Source organism: Plutella xylostella, chromosome 14 (assembly GCF_932276165.1).
Source record: "Plutella xylostella chromosome 14, ilPluXylo3.1, whole genome shotgun sequence".
Classification (NCBI taxonomy): Eukaryota; Metazoa; Arthropoda; class Insecta; order Lepidoptera; family Plutellidae; genus Plutella; species Plutella xylostella.
Genome location: NC_063994.1, coordinates 563,838 through 581,862, shown reverse-complemented (window position 1 = coordinate 581,862; position 18,025 = coordinate 563,838). Strand labels below are relative to the sequence as shown.

Here is an 18,025-nt window from a genome sequence, read left to right as displayed (position 1 = left end):
TGACCCATTAACGAAGTTGAGTCTTCACTTCAGACTCCCAAGTTAACTAATGCGGATTGTAATTGCGGTTCACGATATCTTCCCCTACCCACTGGTAAAGTTCGGATATTACTTAAACCATAGCCTAATATTTATTTATTTAATTATTATATATATTATTTAATATTATTTATTGCACAAATATTGGAAATAAATTGTTAGTAGGTACTACTTAAACGCAGACGAAAATGTTGATGTTGTAGGGCCTCTTCCACTATACAAGTGTAACAATAGGCTTTGTATTAAACGCAGTGTGCCATGTTATCTGTAGGACGAAGTAATCCAGGCCCCAAAGTAGTGTTGCCAGCTTGACTTTGTTATTCAGATTTTCTGATTGAATAAGTACTTACGCAAAATGCCAAAACAAGCTGCAAAATACCCAGGTAAACTATGTATAAATAAAAATTAGATTTCCAAACAAACGATAAAATTTTCTTGTTATAAAATTACGCTAACCGAGTAACTATGTTAGTTAAAATTAAAATGAAGGCATGCATACATCACTAAGCTGCTCTGTTAGCTTGTAGTCGAGACGCTAATGGGTCGATTATATACCTAACGAGTACAGAGGCGAGTCAGTGTCCTCGGCCGCGCACTCGGTCACTTGCTAGCCTTAGTTCATTGGTCGAGGATAAGCCGAGGATAGTGTCTCACCACTGTACTCGTTAGGTGTAATCGACCCATAAGAAGAAGTAGGTACTTATTCAGGCACAATACCTACGTAAAATATGAGATATTTATGGTAAAATAGATCAAACATTCGAATGAATAAAGTTGTTAAGAATCCGGCAACACCAGCAGGCCCTAATATCGTATTACAATAGTATCTGATAACGATGATAACAGAGATAATAAATTTATGTCAACGATTTGCGTGTAGTGGCGCTAGCATCGCTTCAGGTAATATTAATATAGTGCTCTACTTAGTACAGTACTGCTTAAATTACCTGTGTAGGTGAAGAAAATACAGTATCCCTATTGCAGTTGGCAAACACAAAAAGTTTAGTTTCTTCTGGCATCTGCATATTTTTTTTAACTAACCTAGCTTTCGTTAGAGCTTCACTTTGGATCCGAGAAGCTTTCAAAGTTTATGTAAAATATCACAAGCAGTCTCTAGGCCTACTGAAAATAAAAGCTTTGACTATACCATTAACAGCAAAGTAGATAATAATATGTAACTATGATGGATCATGGCTGTTCTTTACATGCTGAGGTTTAGTACTACTTTATTCCGAATCTCTATTAAATTGGTCGCTCTGTACCATCATAGACACATCATATCTGAGTCATTGTGTACCTCAGTTTCGCATATAATGTCTGTTGTGAAAATACGTCATAAAAGTTAATTTACCAACAAAAAATAAGTTTACTGTTAGGAAAAGTTTTTTTTAAAATTGCTTCTTAGTGTTCTAATGAAAAACAGTACAATAGGAATTAAGTATTTTATATCATGTTATAATTATGAAAAATATTAGTGATTTATGTTTATCAGTCGGAACTTTGTATACTCAATTATTCATCCAATTAATTTGAGCATGGTCCCATAGACAAGTGTGGTGTAAAAAGTGCAGTTCTGAATTTGTGCAGTGTGTGCTAAACGACAAAAACTAGTGAGTGAAAATGAGTTTAAACAGGAAAGGGGCGTTGACCAATGGGAACTCAGATGAGATGAAATCTCCCAACTCGTGTTACTTCTGCAATGAACTGTTCGAGCTAGGACAGCTACAGGTAAGTGCAAATATAGAGGGAAATTTTGTCAGTGATCAGCCGGAAGGTTAACCCAAAATTGCTAAAACCACTGTTAAAAGTTTTCACTTTTAGGTAATTGGACTTTTTGAATCTTGTATCAGACCTACGGATCGAGTATAGATCTAATATATTAGTTAAAACCCTTTTACATGATTTAGGAGATAAATTACCTGGTCTACTAAAAACAAGAGCGCAAAAAATTTAAACGTAAAATGAAATAGTTAAGTATATCTATCGTAGGTACCAGTACCTATATACCTACTTAAATAACAAAGAATTAAATCAAATAACAAACACTAAACACTTCATAAAATAATTGATGTAATTTTTCTAAAAGTCCATAAACAACAAACTACGCAGCGCAGGTTGCACCTCATGCAATTCACTTAAAAACCAATTTACCCACGCAACGCCACCTACACCCCTTACCTTACCTACCATCATTCTTCAACCACCTTACCCCCTCACAGCTGCACCTGACCCAGTGCGGGAGCATCCTGGAGCAGTGCCCGCTGCGCTGCGGCGCCTGGATCCAGAGGAAGCACCGGGATACGCACGTGCAGGACTGCCCCAGGTATGTCACTCTGATATCCTGGTTACACCTACTGAGTAGAGTGGGCGAGACTGTGTCCGCGACCAATGAACGGCTAGCAATTGACCAGGTGCTTGGCTTAGGATATAGGACCTGCGAGTAGGAAGGAGACGTTTTCACGACACGACATCGTATCGTGTTTATGTGTAAGAATGAGCCCTACCGGTGTGCACGAAAGCAGCCTTCCCGTCAGACGTATCTTCTGTTATCCGTCCGGCGCACCCTGGGCAGTCAGCAACTGACGCTTATTTGACTGCCCAATCATTACGAGTACCACGCTGACAAACCCTAGTATGGCAGGTCGCCGACACTATAAAATATTGCAATAGTCTATCCCACCAAAAACATTAAATGTAAAAAAAAGCCAAGTCTCTTGATGCAGTCTTTCCATTGTAAAAAGTTATGAGATTTCATAGAAGTACAAGTCCTATTCAAATGATTTTTTTGTTGTAACTCAACATTTAGTCATTTTTATCTATAGTTTTCTTTATATTATAATTTATATTTTTAATGATCATACTGATGATGTTACACCATTTTGTAAGTCACTGACTGCAGGGACCATAGAACAACGCGGACTCGGGTGTACCCTCGGGAAGCTTCATAGCGATCTTTCCAGGGGGGGGTCAGTGCCTTAATGGCTGAACTTTTAGTAGAAGGTAGTGCCATCTCTTTATATTACTCTTACTACCAAAAAACATGTAAGATGGCGTTATCAACAAGACCATAGAACAATAACAAGACACATAGATAAGGAGTATTTGAATGTTAACATTGTCATGATCTATGGCTTTTATGAAGAAATTGCGTGACAGTGTCAGTTCAGTTGTCTTACAATGTCTCGCAAATAACATTTTTGTGATAAAAGCCTATACTCTTGGTATATCGTTATTTATAAATTTTATATACCTACAAATAAAAATAAACATGGTGTGTCAAGAAAAAGCATCTTTATCCGCAAAAAGTGTTTTTATGAAATTCTTGTGACCTGACAGATTCCATATGGATCCAGGTTCCATGTGGTTCCACGGGAACCGAGCTGAAATGGCGGCACTGGCAAAGAGCGATCGACATCTTCATATCCGCTGAAGATTAAAAACTATGTGTACCAAACTGATAAATGTCGTCAAAGATTTGCCTCGCGAGGATAAATGATGCACTATTGGACGAAATGACTTTATCACCACAAGTGACAAGATTTGCTTCTCTTGGGAAACATAAACTAGCAAAACATGAATTGGTTTTCATGGTGAAAGGAATACACACACCCACTCGCATATTATTTTACAAGTGACATGAACAAAACTGAACTGAAACATTGTTATATGCGAGGTACCTAATAAAGAATTATATAATAATTTGTTTTTTATTTATTGTTGCATGTAGGTATATACATAAATAGATTGAACTTAAATTTAGCTGATAAATGTAATAACTGTTGTGTGGTGTAACTACGTTAACGCAAATATGTCTTATATCTTTATAGATTGAAGTTAATAGCCGGATCCCCACCAGACGATCCAACGCGATCCGATCGCGCGATCCAAGGAATCTTACATACTAAACTTCTGGGATCGGGCGATCGGATCGCATTGGATCGTTTGGTGGAGATCCGGCTATTAACTTGTGATAACAATATCTATATATACAGGGTGTCCCAACAGGGCACCCTGTATGTATGTACAATGAGGTTGAGCAATATAAAGAGATGGCGTTCTAGGCTCAGTATGACGTATAGAGTATGACAAAAAACTCCTCGAGATGCCACTCTTTTCACAATTGTTTATTTTTTCTCTATGGATCTTTCTTGATACAAAAAAGTCTGCCAATTTTTGCGGGGGGAAATTTTACCGTTTACCATGATTATGTCTCATGGGACATATCATTATGAGTTTTAATTCCCAGCAATAAGGGTTACGTGAAGTGACATTTAATAATGAACACAGTGTCTTCATTTTTCTTGCCAATGGATGTAACAATTATCGATAAGTGTTATCGATGAATTCGAGAACATGGGTTAGAAATACTAATTTCAAATTAATTACGTATTTTTTTATTTTTTTTATGTAGCCTGCATCGTGTCCCACTGCTGGGCAAAGGCCTCCTTAGATAATGACCACCGTTCCCGATCCTGTGCTTCTTTCGGCCATTGAGGCAAAAACCTGTCGAGGTCGTCCCGCCATCTCCGTCTGGGTCTTCCGCGACGCCGACGTCCATCACTGGGCACCCACTCGGTGACAATTCTGGCCCACCGGTCCGGGTGCATGCGACAGACGTGGCCTGCCCAGGCCCACTTCAGCTTCGCAGTCTGTGCGCCCACATCAGTGATACGAGTCGAGGAGCGTAGCGTGGTGTTCCGGATTCGGTCAATCCTTCGTACACCAAGTATGGTATCGCATCGCTCTTTGGCAAACCTTGAGTTTGGACTTCTGATATTCGGTCAGAGACCAAGTCTGTGCGCCGTAGGTTAGGACAGGCAGAATACACATGTCGATGAGTTGGCGTTTGAGAGTTAGAGGGAGAGTACCCTTCATTAGATCTTTCATGGACCAGAAGCTCTTCCAGGCGTTGGTAATGCGTCTTTCGACTTCCTTGTCCTGCCTGTTTTCAAAGGCTAAATTGTCATTTCAAATGCTATCTGGCCCAAGTAGATATACTCATCGACATATCCTATTTCCTGCCCGTCTACCTCGACCCTACTTTTGACGCTATTGGTCATGACTTGAGTCTTAGACCTATTCATCTTTAGTCCCACCTCAAGGCTCGCCGTGCTAAGGTCTTGTAGCATTTGTGTCAATACTGATGCGGACGGAGCAAACAAGACTATATCGTCGGCGAAGCGTAGATTTGTTAGCATTCTGCCACCAACGTCTATTCCCTTGCGCTCCCACGAGGCCGCTAGGTTTCTGAAGATTTCTTCCAGTGTGGCAGTAAACAGCTTCGGAGTCAGCGGGTCGCCCTGCTTCACACCCTTCTCTATATTGAATGTTGGACCTGGATTCTGTAGTTTGATATCTGCTGTGCTATTATTATATATCTTTTTCAATATCTGTATGTAGGTAGGGTCTATGTCTTGATTCTGCAATGCTGTGAATATGGAGTTGTGTGTGATGCTATCAAAGGCCTTGCTGTAGTCTACAAAACCAAGGTAAAGAGGTTTGTTAAACTCGTTGTGTTTTTCTATAATCTGATTTAGGGTGTGAAGATGGTCGGTTGTAGAGAATCCAGGTCGGAATCCTGCTTGTTCCGGTGGTTGATTTGAGTCAAGTTTTGTAGAAATACGGTTTTCAATTACTTTAATAAATATTTTATAAATATGTGAAATTAAACTAATGGGACGATAATTTCCAATATCAGACTTATCACCCTTTTTGTGCAGAAGAATGATGATGATGATGATGATTGGTCCGACCGATTTCGGCCATGGCGACCACTTCGACCCCTAGTTCTGTTGGCGCGCGTGCGCCCTAAGATGGCTTATATAGCCGATCTTTGCGGCGAACCCCCTTGCACAGTGTGGGCATGTGAGTACGCCGCCGACGTAATTATAGTTGATGGCGGCAGGTGGACGAGCTTTTAGCTGGTCGCGTTTCGCGTCTAATTCAGCTTTACGCTGCAGCTCGAATTCGCGTACTCGCCTTGCCACCACCCTGCGCCATTCAGGCCGTTGTGCCGCCAAATCTTCCCAACGAGAGGGCTCAATGTTGCATCTTTTCATGTGCCGCTTCTGAACATCTTTATATCGGAGGAGTTGTCCGCCGCAGAAGAATAATATTTGCATGACATAGTTTGACAGAAAGTTGGCCTTTGTAAAGTATGGTGTTGCACAAGTTGGTTATATGAGGGATGAGAGTGTTTTTACCTACTTTCAGTGCTTCGGTTGTGATCACATCGTCTCCTGGGCTTTTATCGTATTTCATACTTCTAAGGGCTGTGTAAACTTCCTGCCCTGTTATTGGTGGGATGGTGTCGGGGCACGTATATTCTATGTCAGGGAGTTCGTTTTTATTGGCATCCGAATACAGGTTCTTGTAAAATGTGGTACATATGGTGGTTATATTATCTCTATGGCTGTGTTTAACACCGTTCTCATCTTTGAGGCAATTTATCCAAGTTTTGGTCCTGTTAGCTCCCATTATGGCATTACGAAGAGAATGGTGTTTTTCTATTGCAATCTGAACTAATTAGGTATAGTTAAATTTAATTAGGAATGATTATACGACTCACGTGATAGGTCGCGAGCCGTATCCCCGTTTTTTAATGAGTACAATGCACTGAAGTTGTCGAGTAAGTGGGCAACCCGATGAGTCAGATGCTTTCAAGCCGCCCCTTCGGGCGGCCTCTGACTAGGACTAGGACCCACTGCTTAACGTCCCGTCCGAAGCTCGGAAGCGTCCAGAAAAGAACCATTTGAAATCGGTAACTCATGCTGTACCTACCAATGGCTGACCGTGTCAGTTGTCAACCTCAGTGATCAGTTACGATTACTGAAGCCAATTCGACTACGGACGCTTCCCAACTATGACCTTTTTTGTCGATTAATACATATCTACATACCGGTACATCACTATTGCATTTTTTTGACATTGGTTGCTAGGAAACAGCTAATAACAATAAACCATGACCAAATCTGTGATCAAATCCGGAATCCGGATATTCTATGAATTGAAGCTGTCATTTTAGTATGTAAACAAATCATTTTCTATGAAACGAACGCTTTGCCAACTAGATTGAGTCTATTGAAAATTGAGACTGCAACTAGTTTTTATAAATCGGTGGGCCTTTCTGGCCTACCACCCCGCCAGAGGGAAACGTCTGCCTATTTCGTCTCCAGACCATTCATACTCAATGGCAGTGACTTACAAAATGGTGTAACTTTGATCGACCGTAACTCCTAAGCTATTAATTCAATTGGCATGTAATTTCGATATTAAGCTTGTTATAATGCCTACTATTATTCACGTTAAACATAAACTCCTAGCTTTGTCCAAATCCAAGATATAGGGAATCGTTTCGGGAAAAGATGGTACGGCCGTGCCCGTTTTGCTCGAGACTTGTCTGGGGCACTGCCGTGCGCCCAGATTTCCCCGGTCTTCTCTGTAGAATATATAAGCCCGAATGGAGAGAAGCTTACCTTCGATTGACCGTAAAAGAAGACTGATGAACACTAAATATATTTAATTCCAGGATAGAGAAGACCAGATCCACGGAGTCCCCGAGCCACGCCCGGCCGCCCGACGTGGCCAGTCCGCTGCCGAGTGTCAGCAACCACACCTGGTCTCCGAAAACCTCTGGTCTCGACGACTGCGTCACGTTTTTGGAGAAGGAAGTCGCTAATATTAAGTGAGTCGTGTTTGTTTCTTTAGAAACGCTTGATGCACCTATGCTAGTAGTTTACTCCTTGAAGGAAGCCCTACGAGTAGGTATTAATACAGATGCTAAAAAGGATATCAGGGAGACCTAATAAAGGAATCAATCATTCAATAGTAGTTCATTTTCTGGATTTCATTTGCCATCCTGGCCTTTTAGCTCCTCTCCTCCAATCTTCATTTCCAAGGTTCCATTAAACCACAATTCAAATCCTAAAACCCTCATCAAAAACTCAACTCTTCCAGATTAATCATAACCGAAGAGGTGAACGCCCGTGACGTCCAATCCAGCGACCTGGAGACTCTCCGCACCAAGTTCCAGCTACTGGAGGAGAGGTCACAGCACTTCCTGTCTACTGTGACTACACTGAGGACGGCTCTGGATGAGGGCTCAGAGCGGTGCAGTAATTGGTCTGCACAGTTTAAGCATGATTTGGCTAATGTGCAATTGGGATTGCAGGTTTGTGGATTTTAGGGTAAGCTCCAATTTCTCCATAGTCGGTAAGATTGTAACCAGGGAAAGGTTGATCAATTATACGTCATCTCCATATTAAATTCTTGACAAATGTGTCAATAATCCCTGGTTATGCCCTAACCGACTATGGAGAAATTGGCACTAAAGAGGGGAGAGTTGGTTTTGTCTTGATGGAGGAAAAACTTCGAAGAAGCTTAGAGATGAGAAAGCAAATACTCTTTTAAAGTCTATTCCTGGTGTTGACCTTTAAAGAGCAGTCTTTATTGTAGCAAAATATTAGATTAGAATAGAATAATAAAAACATGTAAGTAGTCCACGCCTTTGCGTATCAATAACCAGATAGTAAATTTATCAAGGCGCGCCTCAAAGATAACGCATTGCTTGCCAGTAAATATTACTGGAATGCCATTGCCAATGTGGTAGATCGTTATCACTACAATATTGACCTTGAGATGCTAGCTGAAGAATCGATATAAATTGACGAAACCATTAGTGGACTAGCGCGATGGGTAATGATCCAAACTTAGAAGGGAGTTTAGGGTGGTGCATTAAAGGAGTGTAGTCGCCGATTACTTGCTACATCAGCAAGTAATCAGCGACTGACTGACTCCATCGCATTTTAAGCAAATAAGCTGGCCTTTTTTAATCAGATACTACTAGACCTTACGAGCACATTGCACCAAGCTTCCATTAGAGTAATCCAAGAGTAGAAACTAATTTAACACCACATCAAGGTTCTTATCTTAACTGACAACAGTGACAACCATGAACTCCTAACCTCCCCAGGAGCTCCAAAGCCAGCAGCTATCAACAGCGCTGCGGCTGGAGAGCTGTGTGAGCAGCGTGCTGCACGAGCAGCGCGAGCGCGAGCTGCTGGAGGCGGCGGCGGCGCAGCAGCACCGACAAGCACTGAGTGGGACCAAACTTGGTAACTACTTTGACATCCTTTTATACAAAACCCCGCAGATTCTTTCAAATCAAATCATTTATTTGTTTAACACAGGTTAATGGTAAGGTGGTAAATATTAACAAAGTTCCGCTATGCTATGCCACAGGGCGTACAAATACTTTAAAGATTAAAATTCTTTTCTCCCCTTTCCTACATCCTTCAAATGTTTAAAACGATCGACCACGACCGACTTCTCTCAAATCTGTCGTAACTGGTATGGATCTGAGGCTGATTACCGATTGCTGATTTGCCAGTGGTCGTGCGGAGGCTGGCTTCACTATCAGTGACAACGCTACCAGAAAAGGCTTAGGTTCCTATGCGGGAGACTCTCAAGGAGCTGCTGCAGTGCCTAAGGTCGGTTATGAACCGTTCAAAGCAAAAGATTCAGATAGTACACAACATGAAAATAACGTTACTAAAACACAAACTTTCCCTCTCACAGAAGAAGTTATAAACTACGTGAAAGACGCGCTAGAAGAAGAGAGGGCGAGGAATGCGGAGAGTCGCGCCGAGCTGGAGGCTGAGCTGGCTGAGGCCAAGCGGTCTTCGGAGCAGCTCGCCCAGCTCTCCACTGTCAGGCTACAGCTGCAAGCTGCCGTTCATGAGCGACCGGTGAGACCTTATAATGTATTTCTTTAGTAGGCCATAGATGTGAGGACTAAGGTTACCGACATAGCTGTCAAAATATGCAAGCTGAAGTGGCAGTGGGCTGGTCATATCTGCCGAAGAACCGATAACCGTTGGGGTAGACGAGTTCTCGAGTGGAGACCACGAACAGGCAAACGCAGCGTGGGACGCCCTCCTGTCCGCTGGACTGACGACCTTAGGCGGGTGGCGGGTAGGATGAGGAAGGCCGAGGACCGAGTGTTGTGGCGCTCCTTGGGAGAGGCCTATATCCATCAGTGGATGATTATTGGCTGATGATGATGATGATGAGATGAGAGTAGGAGGGTTTAGAAATTGCAGAGGATTAAAGTGTTTAAAATTGCAGGGAACCCTTTTACCTATGATAAATTAGTTACTAATGAGAAAAATTTCCGGAACATGTTCAAATCCAAAATGCCAACCCACCTGCAAAGCTTGGAGATTATGGCAGTAGCCATTCAGGCTAGAGGAGGCTCGATATCCTGCAGTAATTTACTAGATATCTCCTGTATGTGTACATTGTAACAATAATCACATAACACAATAATTTCCAGGCCCTAGACCGTCTAGCAGTTCTAGAAGTAGCAACAGCGGACGCCCGCGCGGAGTCAGCCGAGCAGCAGTCCAGGCTGGAGACCCTGGCGAGGGACGTCCGCGCGCTCACCAAGTCTTACCTGAAGATCCGAGGGGAGCTCAACGACTTCCAAGCAAGAGTCAGCTTTGATAAGGCGGAGCTGGGCTGTGAAGATGGTGAGATAGTTTTGGGATATCTTGAATATGTTGAATTATATTCATAGTGGTTTCATTTTGTTATGTATCTGTCTATAGATTTGCTTCCCTAAAATATGCATAACAGCCATGGATTTTTGTATATACCTAGACAATTCCATCAATCCATAATTTATGTCCATTAGACATCAATACCCCACAAAAGATAATCCACTTCAGTTTAAGCTGAAGGTCTTCAGTCAGATTATCACTATAGATTTCACACGACCGCACATGATGTCATTGAAAGTGTGTAAGTAAAATAAACTATCAATGAATCAATTGCATTGTTTCAGGACACTTAATATGGAGAATAGATAATTTCACAGCTCGTATGAAGGATGCCAAAGAAAACGATGCTGTATTATGCAGTGCTTTGTTTAGAACTAGCAAATACGGATACACTTTGAAGGTAATTAATAGCATTACATTTATTCTCGTGATCACGATAAAATCATAAATTTCATTGACATAAATACATTATGCATAGCCCATACGTATTTTAAATTGTGAAGATGTCGAAATCTTAGTTTTATTGCAGGACTTTGTTGATCGATGTGATCAAATAAAATTTGAAAATGAAATAAAATATAAAAGTCAAGATTTTAACGATAAATATTACTTGAAAGACTTTGGCTATGGGGTGATAAACAGAAATAAATGTTGTATTTATGCAAATGATCGCGCTTTACCAGAAACGATTGATCACTTTAGGATTGATGAATTCAAGGACTTTCCACGTATCCTTTCATGCTTTCAATACATCGTGAGCTTTCCCTACGACTTGATCAAAATAAAGATGATGGAAGACCAAGATACATGGTTATCAGCTATGACTCATGAAATGCAGTCGTTAGTTTCCAATAAAGTTTGGAATTTGAAGGAATTGCCAAAAGGCAAACCAGTCAAGACATCTAAATGGATGTTGCAATTGAAAACAAAACCAGACGGATCTATAGAGAAATATAATGCGAAATTAATCTTGAAGACGTTTCAAAATGACAGAAGGCATAGGGAGTCGTTTAACCCATCAGCTCACTTGACTACAGTCAGGGCATTGCTAAGTTTGGCAGCTAAAGATAACATGTATTTGGCACAATTCAATATAGAAAATTCATTTGTCAATGACAAAATAAACGAAGAAGTCTACATGTATCAACCTGGAGGTTTTCACGATGGAACTTCTAGAGTATGTCGACTCAATAAGTGCCTTAACAATGATAAAGAAGGCTTTACAAAAGTATTTTTAAAATTAGGTTTTAAACAGTGTAGTGCCGATACATGCCTTTTTACCAACATATTTCATGATAAAAAGATTCTGATGTACTTATACATGGAAGAGGCTCTAATTGCTGCTTCTGATGACGAATTGGCTAATCGCTTCTTACAAGAACTAGCTGAAATTGTTAACATTACAGTGAAACCGTTGTCTTATTACCTTGGACTAGAAATAGAGAGATTTGATCTTGGTACAATTAAAATACATCAACAAGCGTACACAAAATATTTGTTAGAACGATACAACATGCTGGATTGTACTCCAGTAACAACGCCGATAGTGAAAGAAACAGGCCAGTCTGAAATTCTTGAAGTAAACAAACTGAAGCATCCATACAGAGAAGTGGTGGGTGCTTTAACAAATTTAATGTTGGGATCTCGTCCAGACATCGCTTTTGCAATGGGTGTAGTTTCACGAAAACCAGACAACCCTTCGGCTTCTGACTGGATGAAAGTCAGACGGATTTTGCGGTACCTAAAGGGCACGATGTCTGTAGGAGTAATTTACAGAGTAAATGCCAACTACAGTAACTCTTTAGAAGCATACAGTGACGCTGATCACGGTGGTTGCATGGAAACAGCTAGATCTACCACCGGAGTGGTCACCTTATACGCCGGAGGGGCAGTATCCTGGACCAGTCAGAGACAATCTTCTGTAGCCATCTCCACAACAGAAGCTGAGATTGTAGCAGCCAGCGAAGGAGCTCGCGAACTGATATGGATTAAAAGAGTTTTCGCAGATTTGACCAATGAAACTCTTACGCCAGTTTTACAGATTGATAATAAGGCTGCAATACGACTGGCGCGAAGTCCGGAGTTCCATAAGAGGACTAAGCATGTGAGGATCAGTCACTTCTTCGTGAGGGAAGCGGTGATGAAGGGAGATATAGCTGTGATGAGAACGAGCTCGTCACTGCAACTGGCGGATGTATTGACGAAGGCTCTGCCGAAGCCTCGGTTCCAGATGTTAGGGTACCGAATGGGAATGACGGCAGGCAAGTGGCGCTGGCACTGAATGTAGTTCGAATGCAACGTTAACTGAAGATGTAGAATAATGAAACTTGTATGTAGACTGCACGACATAAACCCGAAAGAAAATTAACATCTATATTTATATTGATAAAATCACGCACTTACATTATTCGTACGTAGTTTGTGACATCTCACTCAGTAGTCAAAATACTCACTTAGGTAGCTGAAAACCGCATAAAATCCGAGAAAATAGAAAAAAAATTATAACGGCATACCGAGTCACGTGGGTATGTCGCTGTTTTTGTACGACCATTTCCATACTAATTCTTTATTTCGATAGCTCTACCCGAACATAAAAAAACTCTTCCTAATCCTCCTCACTTCCGTTCCAGGCGGAAGTAAACCTGAACGGCATAGGCAAGTGGAAGGGGCGCAACATCACGGGCACGGTGCGGCTGGTGGGGGGGCCCTACGACCCGCTGCTGCAGTGGCCGTGCCAGCTGACTGTCAACATCATACTGAAGGACCAGGCTGCGGATAGGAATCAGGTGAGGGTTGATGTCCTTATCTATCTTTGGCCTGTAGAGTTAATTTTTTTGCCAGTGTTTTTTAGGATTCTGTCCTAATCTATCTTTGGCCTGTACCTACAGTTAAATTTTTTGCCAGTGTTTTTATGGGACGGCTGAACGGCTCAGTGGCTAGGTAGTTCGGACTGATGTGCCGGGAGGGACCAGCTACCGTAGCACCACCGACACATAAACAATCCATAAGCTGCGTCGCTCGCCTGTCAAACATCTGTCAGATCCATAAAAGTTTCGTCAGATGTGACAAGCTAGCTGCTAAAGGATGTTCGGTGGTGGTAACCCCACTGCACGGTATGGGCAAGTGGAAGGGGCGCAACATCACGGGCACGGTGCGGCTGCCAGGCTGCAATAATGGTGGGGGGCCCTACGACCCGCTGCTGCAGTGGCCGTGCCAGTTGACTGTCAACATCATACTGAAGGACCAGGCTGCGGATAGGAATCAGGTGAGGAATCTGCCCTTCTCTATCTTTTTCCTGTAGAGTAAAAATTTTCGCCAGTGTTTTTATGGGACGGCTGAACGGTTTTGCCAAGAGGGTCCAGCTACCTTAGCACCACAAACAATCCATAAGCAACTTTACGTCGGTCGCTTGTCAAACATCTGTTAGATCCATACAATCTGCGTCAGATTTGTCATGCAAACGTCGCTGCTTAAGGATTGTTAATTGCCAATGTTCAGTCGTGGTAGCCCCATTTTGCACGGTATGTGCAAGTGGAAGGGGCGCAACATCACGGGCACGGTGCGGCTGGTGGGGGGGCCCTACGACCCGCTGCTGCAGTGGCCGTGCCAGCTGACTGTCAACATCATACTGAAGGACCAGGCTGCGGATAGGAATCAGGTGAGATTGCTACCCTACTCCATATATTTGGTAGGTGAATCAACCACCAGCACATTAGCAAATATCAATCTATAAGCTGCGTCACTTGCCTGTCAAACATCTGTCAGATCCATACAAGTTACGTCAGATTTGACAAGCGAGCGACGCTGCGACCCTTCCACTTGCCTATGGCGTTCAGTGGGTTACCACGACCAAAAATAAGCCATTAACAGTCATTAAGCAACGTCGCTCGCTTGTCACATCTGACAAGCGATCTATGGATCTGACATATTATGAGCAACGCTGCTTAAGGATTTTAATTGCCAATGTTCGGTGGTGGTAGCCCCACTGCACGGCATCGGCAAGTGGAAGGGGCGCAACATCACGGGCACGGTGCGGCTGGTGGGGGGGCCCTACGACCCGCTGCTGCAGTGGCCGTGCCAGCTGACTGTCAACATCATACTGAAGGACCAGGCTGCGGATAGGAATCAGGTGAGCTTTCTGTCCTTCTTTATCTTTGGCCTGTAGAGTAAATTTTTTTGCCAGTGTTTTTAATGGGGCTGAATAGCCCAGTATTAAGTAATTCGGACTGATGTGCCGAGAGGGACCAGCTACCGTAGCACCACCGACAATCCATAAGCAACGTCACGTCAGTCGCCTGTCAAAAATCTGTCAGATCCATAAAAGTTACGTCAGATTTGATAAGCGAGCGACGCTGCGACCCTTCCACTTGCCTATGCCGTTCAGTGGGGTTACCACGACCGACAGCGAGCGAGTCAAGCATAGTTAATTACTAATGCGCGGTGGTGTTAACCCCACTGCACGGTATGGGCAAGTGGAAGGGGCGCAACATCACGGGCACGGTGCGGCTGGTGGGGGGGCCCTACGACCCGCTGCTGCAGTGGCCGTGCCAGCTGACTGACAACATCATACTGAAGGACCAGGCTGCGGATAGGAATCAGGTGAGATTGCTGTCCTACTCTACCTAAGTCTGACCTTATCTCGACCACCTGCCATTAAAGTCGCCTGATAGAAGCGTATCATAATCATATAAGTGACCATTTTGCAACGTGGGACACGCCTTAAAATTAGTTGTTTCATAATTGGAGTCAGACACTAGGCATGCCAGAGCAAAATTGCAAACCACTGGGTGGCTGAAGATAACTTTAGCAGATTAGTCTTGCTGTCATGTTGTACAATATTAGTAAATAAATAAATAAATTTTAATGGATATGTCGCAACATAATTTTTCAAATAATTGTATAGATCTGAGGGACTGAAGAGTTGTTATAGATCTAAATACATGAGAATAAGGATTAAAACCCTTGCCTTTAAATTCTGACTAAACATAAAAAGGTTGTAGGTATACATCACATAACATGTGGCAGGTATAAATTTATACAGAAACGTTAAATTTCAGGCAATGGACATAGTGAAGTCCCTAGAGCTTCGCCGGAAGTCCTCGTCGAAGCGTCAAGACTTCGACGACCCCGGCGAAGGGAAGTCCACTTCCACCGAAACTCTGGACAAGAATATTCTGCAGCTGAAACGACAGTACATCTTCATACCGTATACTAGCCTTGACAAGTTCGAGTATGTTAAAAACGATGTCATGTTTCTAGAGATTGTTGTCAATCAGTGATAGATTACATTATTTATCTATAGATACGGATGAAGTTAGAGTTGTGGCCGAGAAATATTGGTAGTAAATATCTTAAAAGTGACCTTATTTTTACGTAATAGACTTATTTTGAGCCTTAAAATTTGCATTTTTATACAGATTATATAACTGAAACTATTATGAACATTAAAGTACTTATTCCTTTTATGTTTATTAAGATAAGCTCTCTTATAATTTAATAACTATTGAGTAACCTCATATAGGTACTAGAAAGAAAGATGTATAAACATATAGATATTTTTATTTTGTATAAAGTATAATATAAGTAGTCAAAACAACAGTCATATAAGATTAAGTCACACAATAGTTATAAAATATACATCACACGTGATATGGTATATCCTTAAATCGCGCCTTATTCTATACAAAATATTTAATACACATATATTTTTATTTTATTTTTCTATTTGTTTTTAATCATTACAATATTTATAATAAGTATCTATAGTAAGTAAAAACTAAAAACGTTTATAAAATTCAAAACATTACTTCAATAAGACTAGGTATGAACACGATTTAGACAAGGTAAGTAATAATAAAGCTTAAATTTAATTAAAATAATGTAATATAATAGAATTTTATTAATTTTGTTGGTAAAGGTGAAGAGTGGTCTGTATGGAAAACTCTAAACCGCCTCCGGGCTGGCGTTGCCCGGACGAAGGACAATTTAAGGCGATGGGATATGCTCCCAGCCAATGCCAGCACTCTATGCAGTTGCGGAAGCCTCCAGACAACGTCACACCTTATAGAGTGTCCTAATGCCCCAAAATGCAGTCAAGGAGACCTGATGAAGGCCAATGATCTCGCAATAAGAGTAGCAAAACACTGGAGGAAGTTAGCTTAGTGCATTTTACACGGTAGAAGAAGAAGTTGGTAAAGGTAAAAAAATTGTTTGGAAGCGCCGAAGTACGAAATGTTTAAATGCCAAGCTGCATAATGCTCAGTCTTATGTTGAAGTTTACAATTAACAATACGGAAGACCACAGTAATCATAATTTTATGTATAATAGTTTGCAATAGAATCCAACAATCATGTAAACAAACCAAATTGTCACGATTACTCCGTAATCACATACATTTTCGATCAATTTATGAACATAGTCTGATTTCAACGAACGCAACATTGTTTTCACATTACCTTCAACACGATTTAACTTGTATTTATAAGTTAAATTTGTTAAAACATTTGCAACGTAAAAATTTCGAAGTATTTGACAAGCTGTCATCTTAGTTTTTTACTCATCGAACTCTATAAGTCATTGAAAAGTTAGTGTTGTTCGTAATCTGAAGTTATCTTTTATTTTTAATTTGATAAATTATTTTAATTTAATATTATTTGAATACAATAAAAAAAATATTTAAGAGCTTAATATAATTAACCTAAACGAAAAAAGGAAGAGGAAGAAATGAAAAAGCTCGACGGCATTTTAGACACGGCAAGCGATGACATAGTGGTTCCATTTATAATTACGGTCACCGGCGACACTTCTGATAGTGATGATGACGAAGACGAAGATTTAAATTTGTTTTAATAAACACTTTTTTTTATATATAATCAGTTTTATTTTATAGTCTATGGCTTATATATTTAATCTAATTAGAACACTATGACATCACTATGGGCATAAACAATACGCTGTCAATGTCAGTCCGCCATATTTGTTTACATGATTGTTGGATTCTATTGCAAACGACTATAAGTATATCAAATTTTAATGTTTTCTCTGCACACTTCTTATAATTTATATTTTACGTATCAATTGATAATAATAAGATATAGTATTGAATGAGTGAACTTAGAGAAGGCATACTTAATATTTTTTGATAGTTATGTAACTATGTGAAATAGTTTCCTTGCATACAAAGTGGCACCTCTAGCGGATTTATTATAAAAAAAATTCTTGTAATTCAGACCACTTCAGGCTATGCCTATCAACCGGAACCTTTTCCATATAAGCCAAAACCTGTAGGGACAGAAGTCCTTTTCGATCTACACTAATCTACTTAATTTTTCACATACCATGGGTATTGTGACAGATATATTTTTTCCAGTGAAAGTCAAAATCGTTAAAATATATTTATTTTCTAAATAAATAAAAAAATATACGG

General features: G+C 41.0%; 1 protein-coding gene across 1 annotated transcript; it reads left to right on the top strand.

Moving 5' to 3' along the window:
- The first annotated feature begins 1,325 nt into the window (after positions 1-1,325).
- LOC105382402 (TNF receptor-associated factor 5) lies at positions 1,326-16,314 on the top strand. The gene is made up of 10 exons (XM_048625445.1): positions 1,326-1,767; positions 2,259-2,362; positions 7,568-7,723; positions 7,996-8,209; positions 9,011-9,152; positions 9,616-9,785; positions 10,373-10,568; positions 10,883-10,998; positions 13,229-13,384; positions 15,656-16,314. Exons 1-10 carry the CDS (start codon positions 1,660-1,662, stop codon positions 15,875-15,877), a joined length of 1,584 nt encoding a protein of 527 aa, XP_048481402.1. The 5' UTR covers positions 1,326-1,659; the 3' UTR covers positions 15,878-16,314.
- Positions 16,315-18,025: the final 1,711 nt, after the last annotated feature.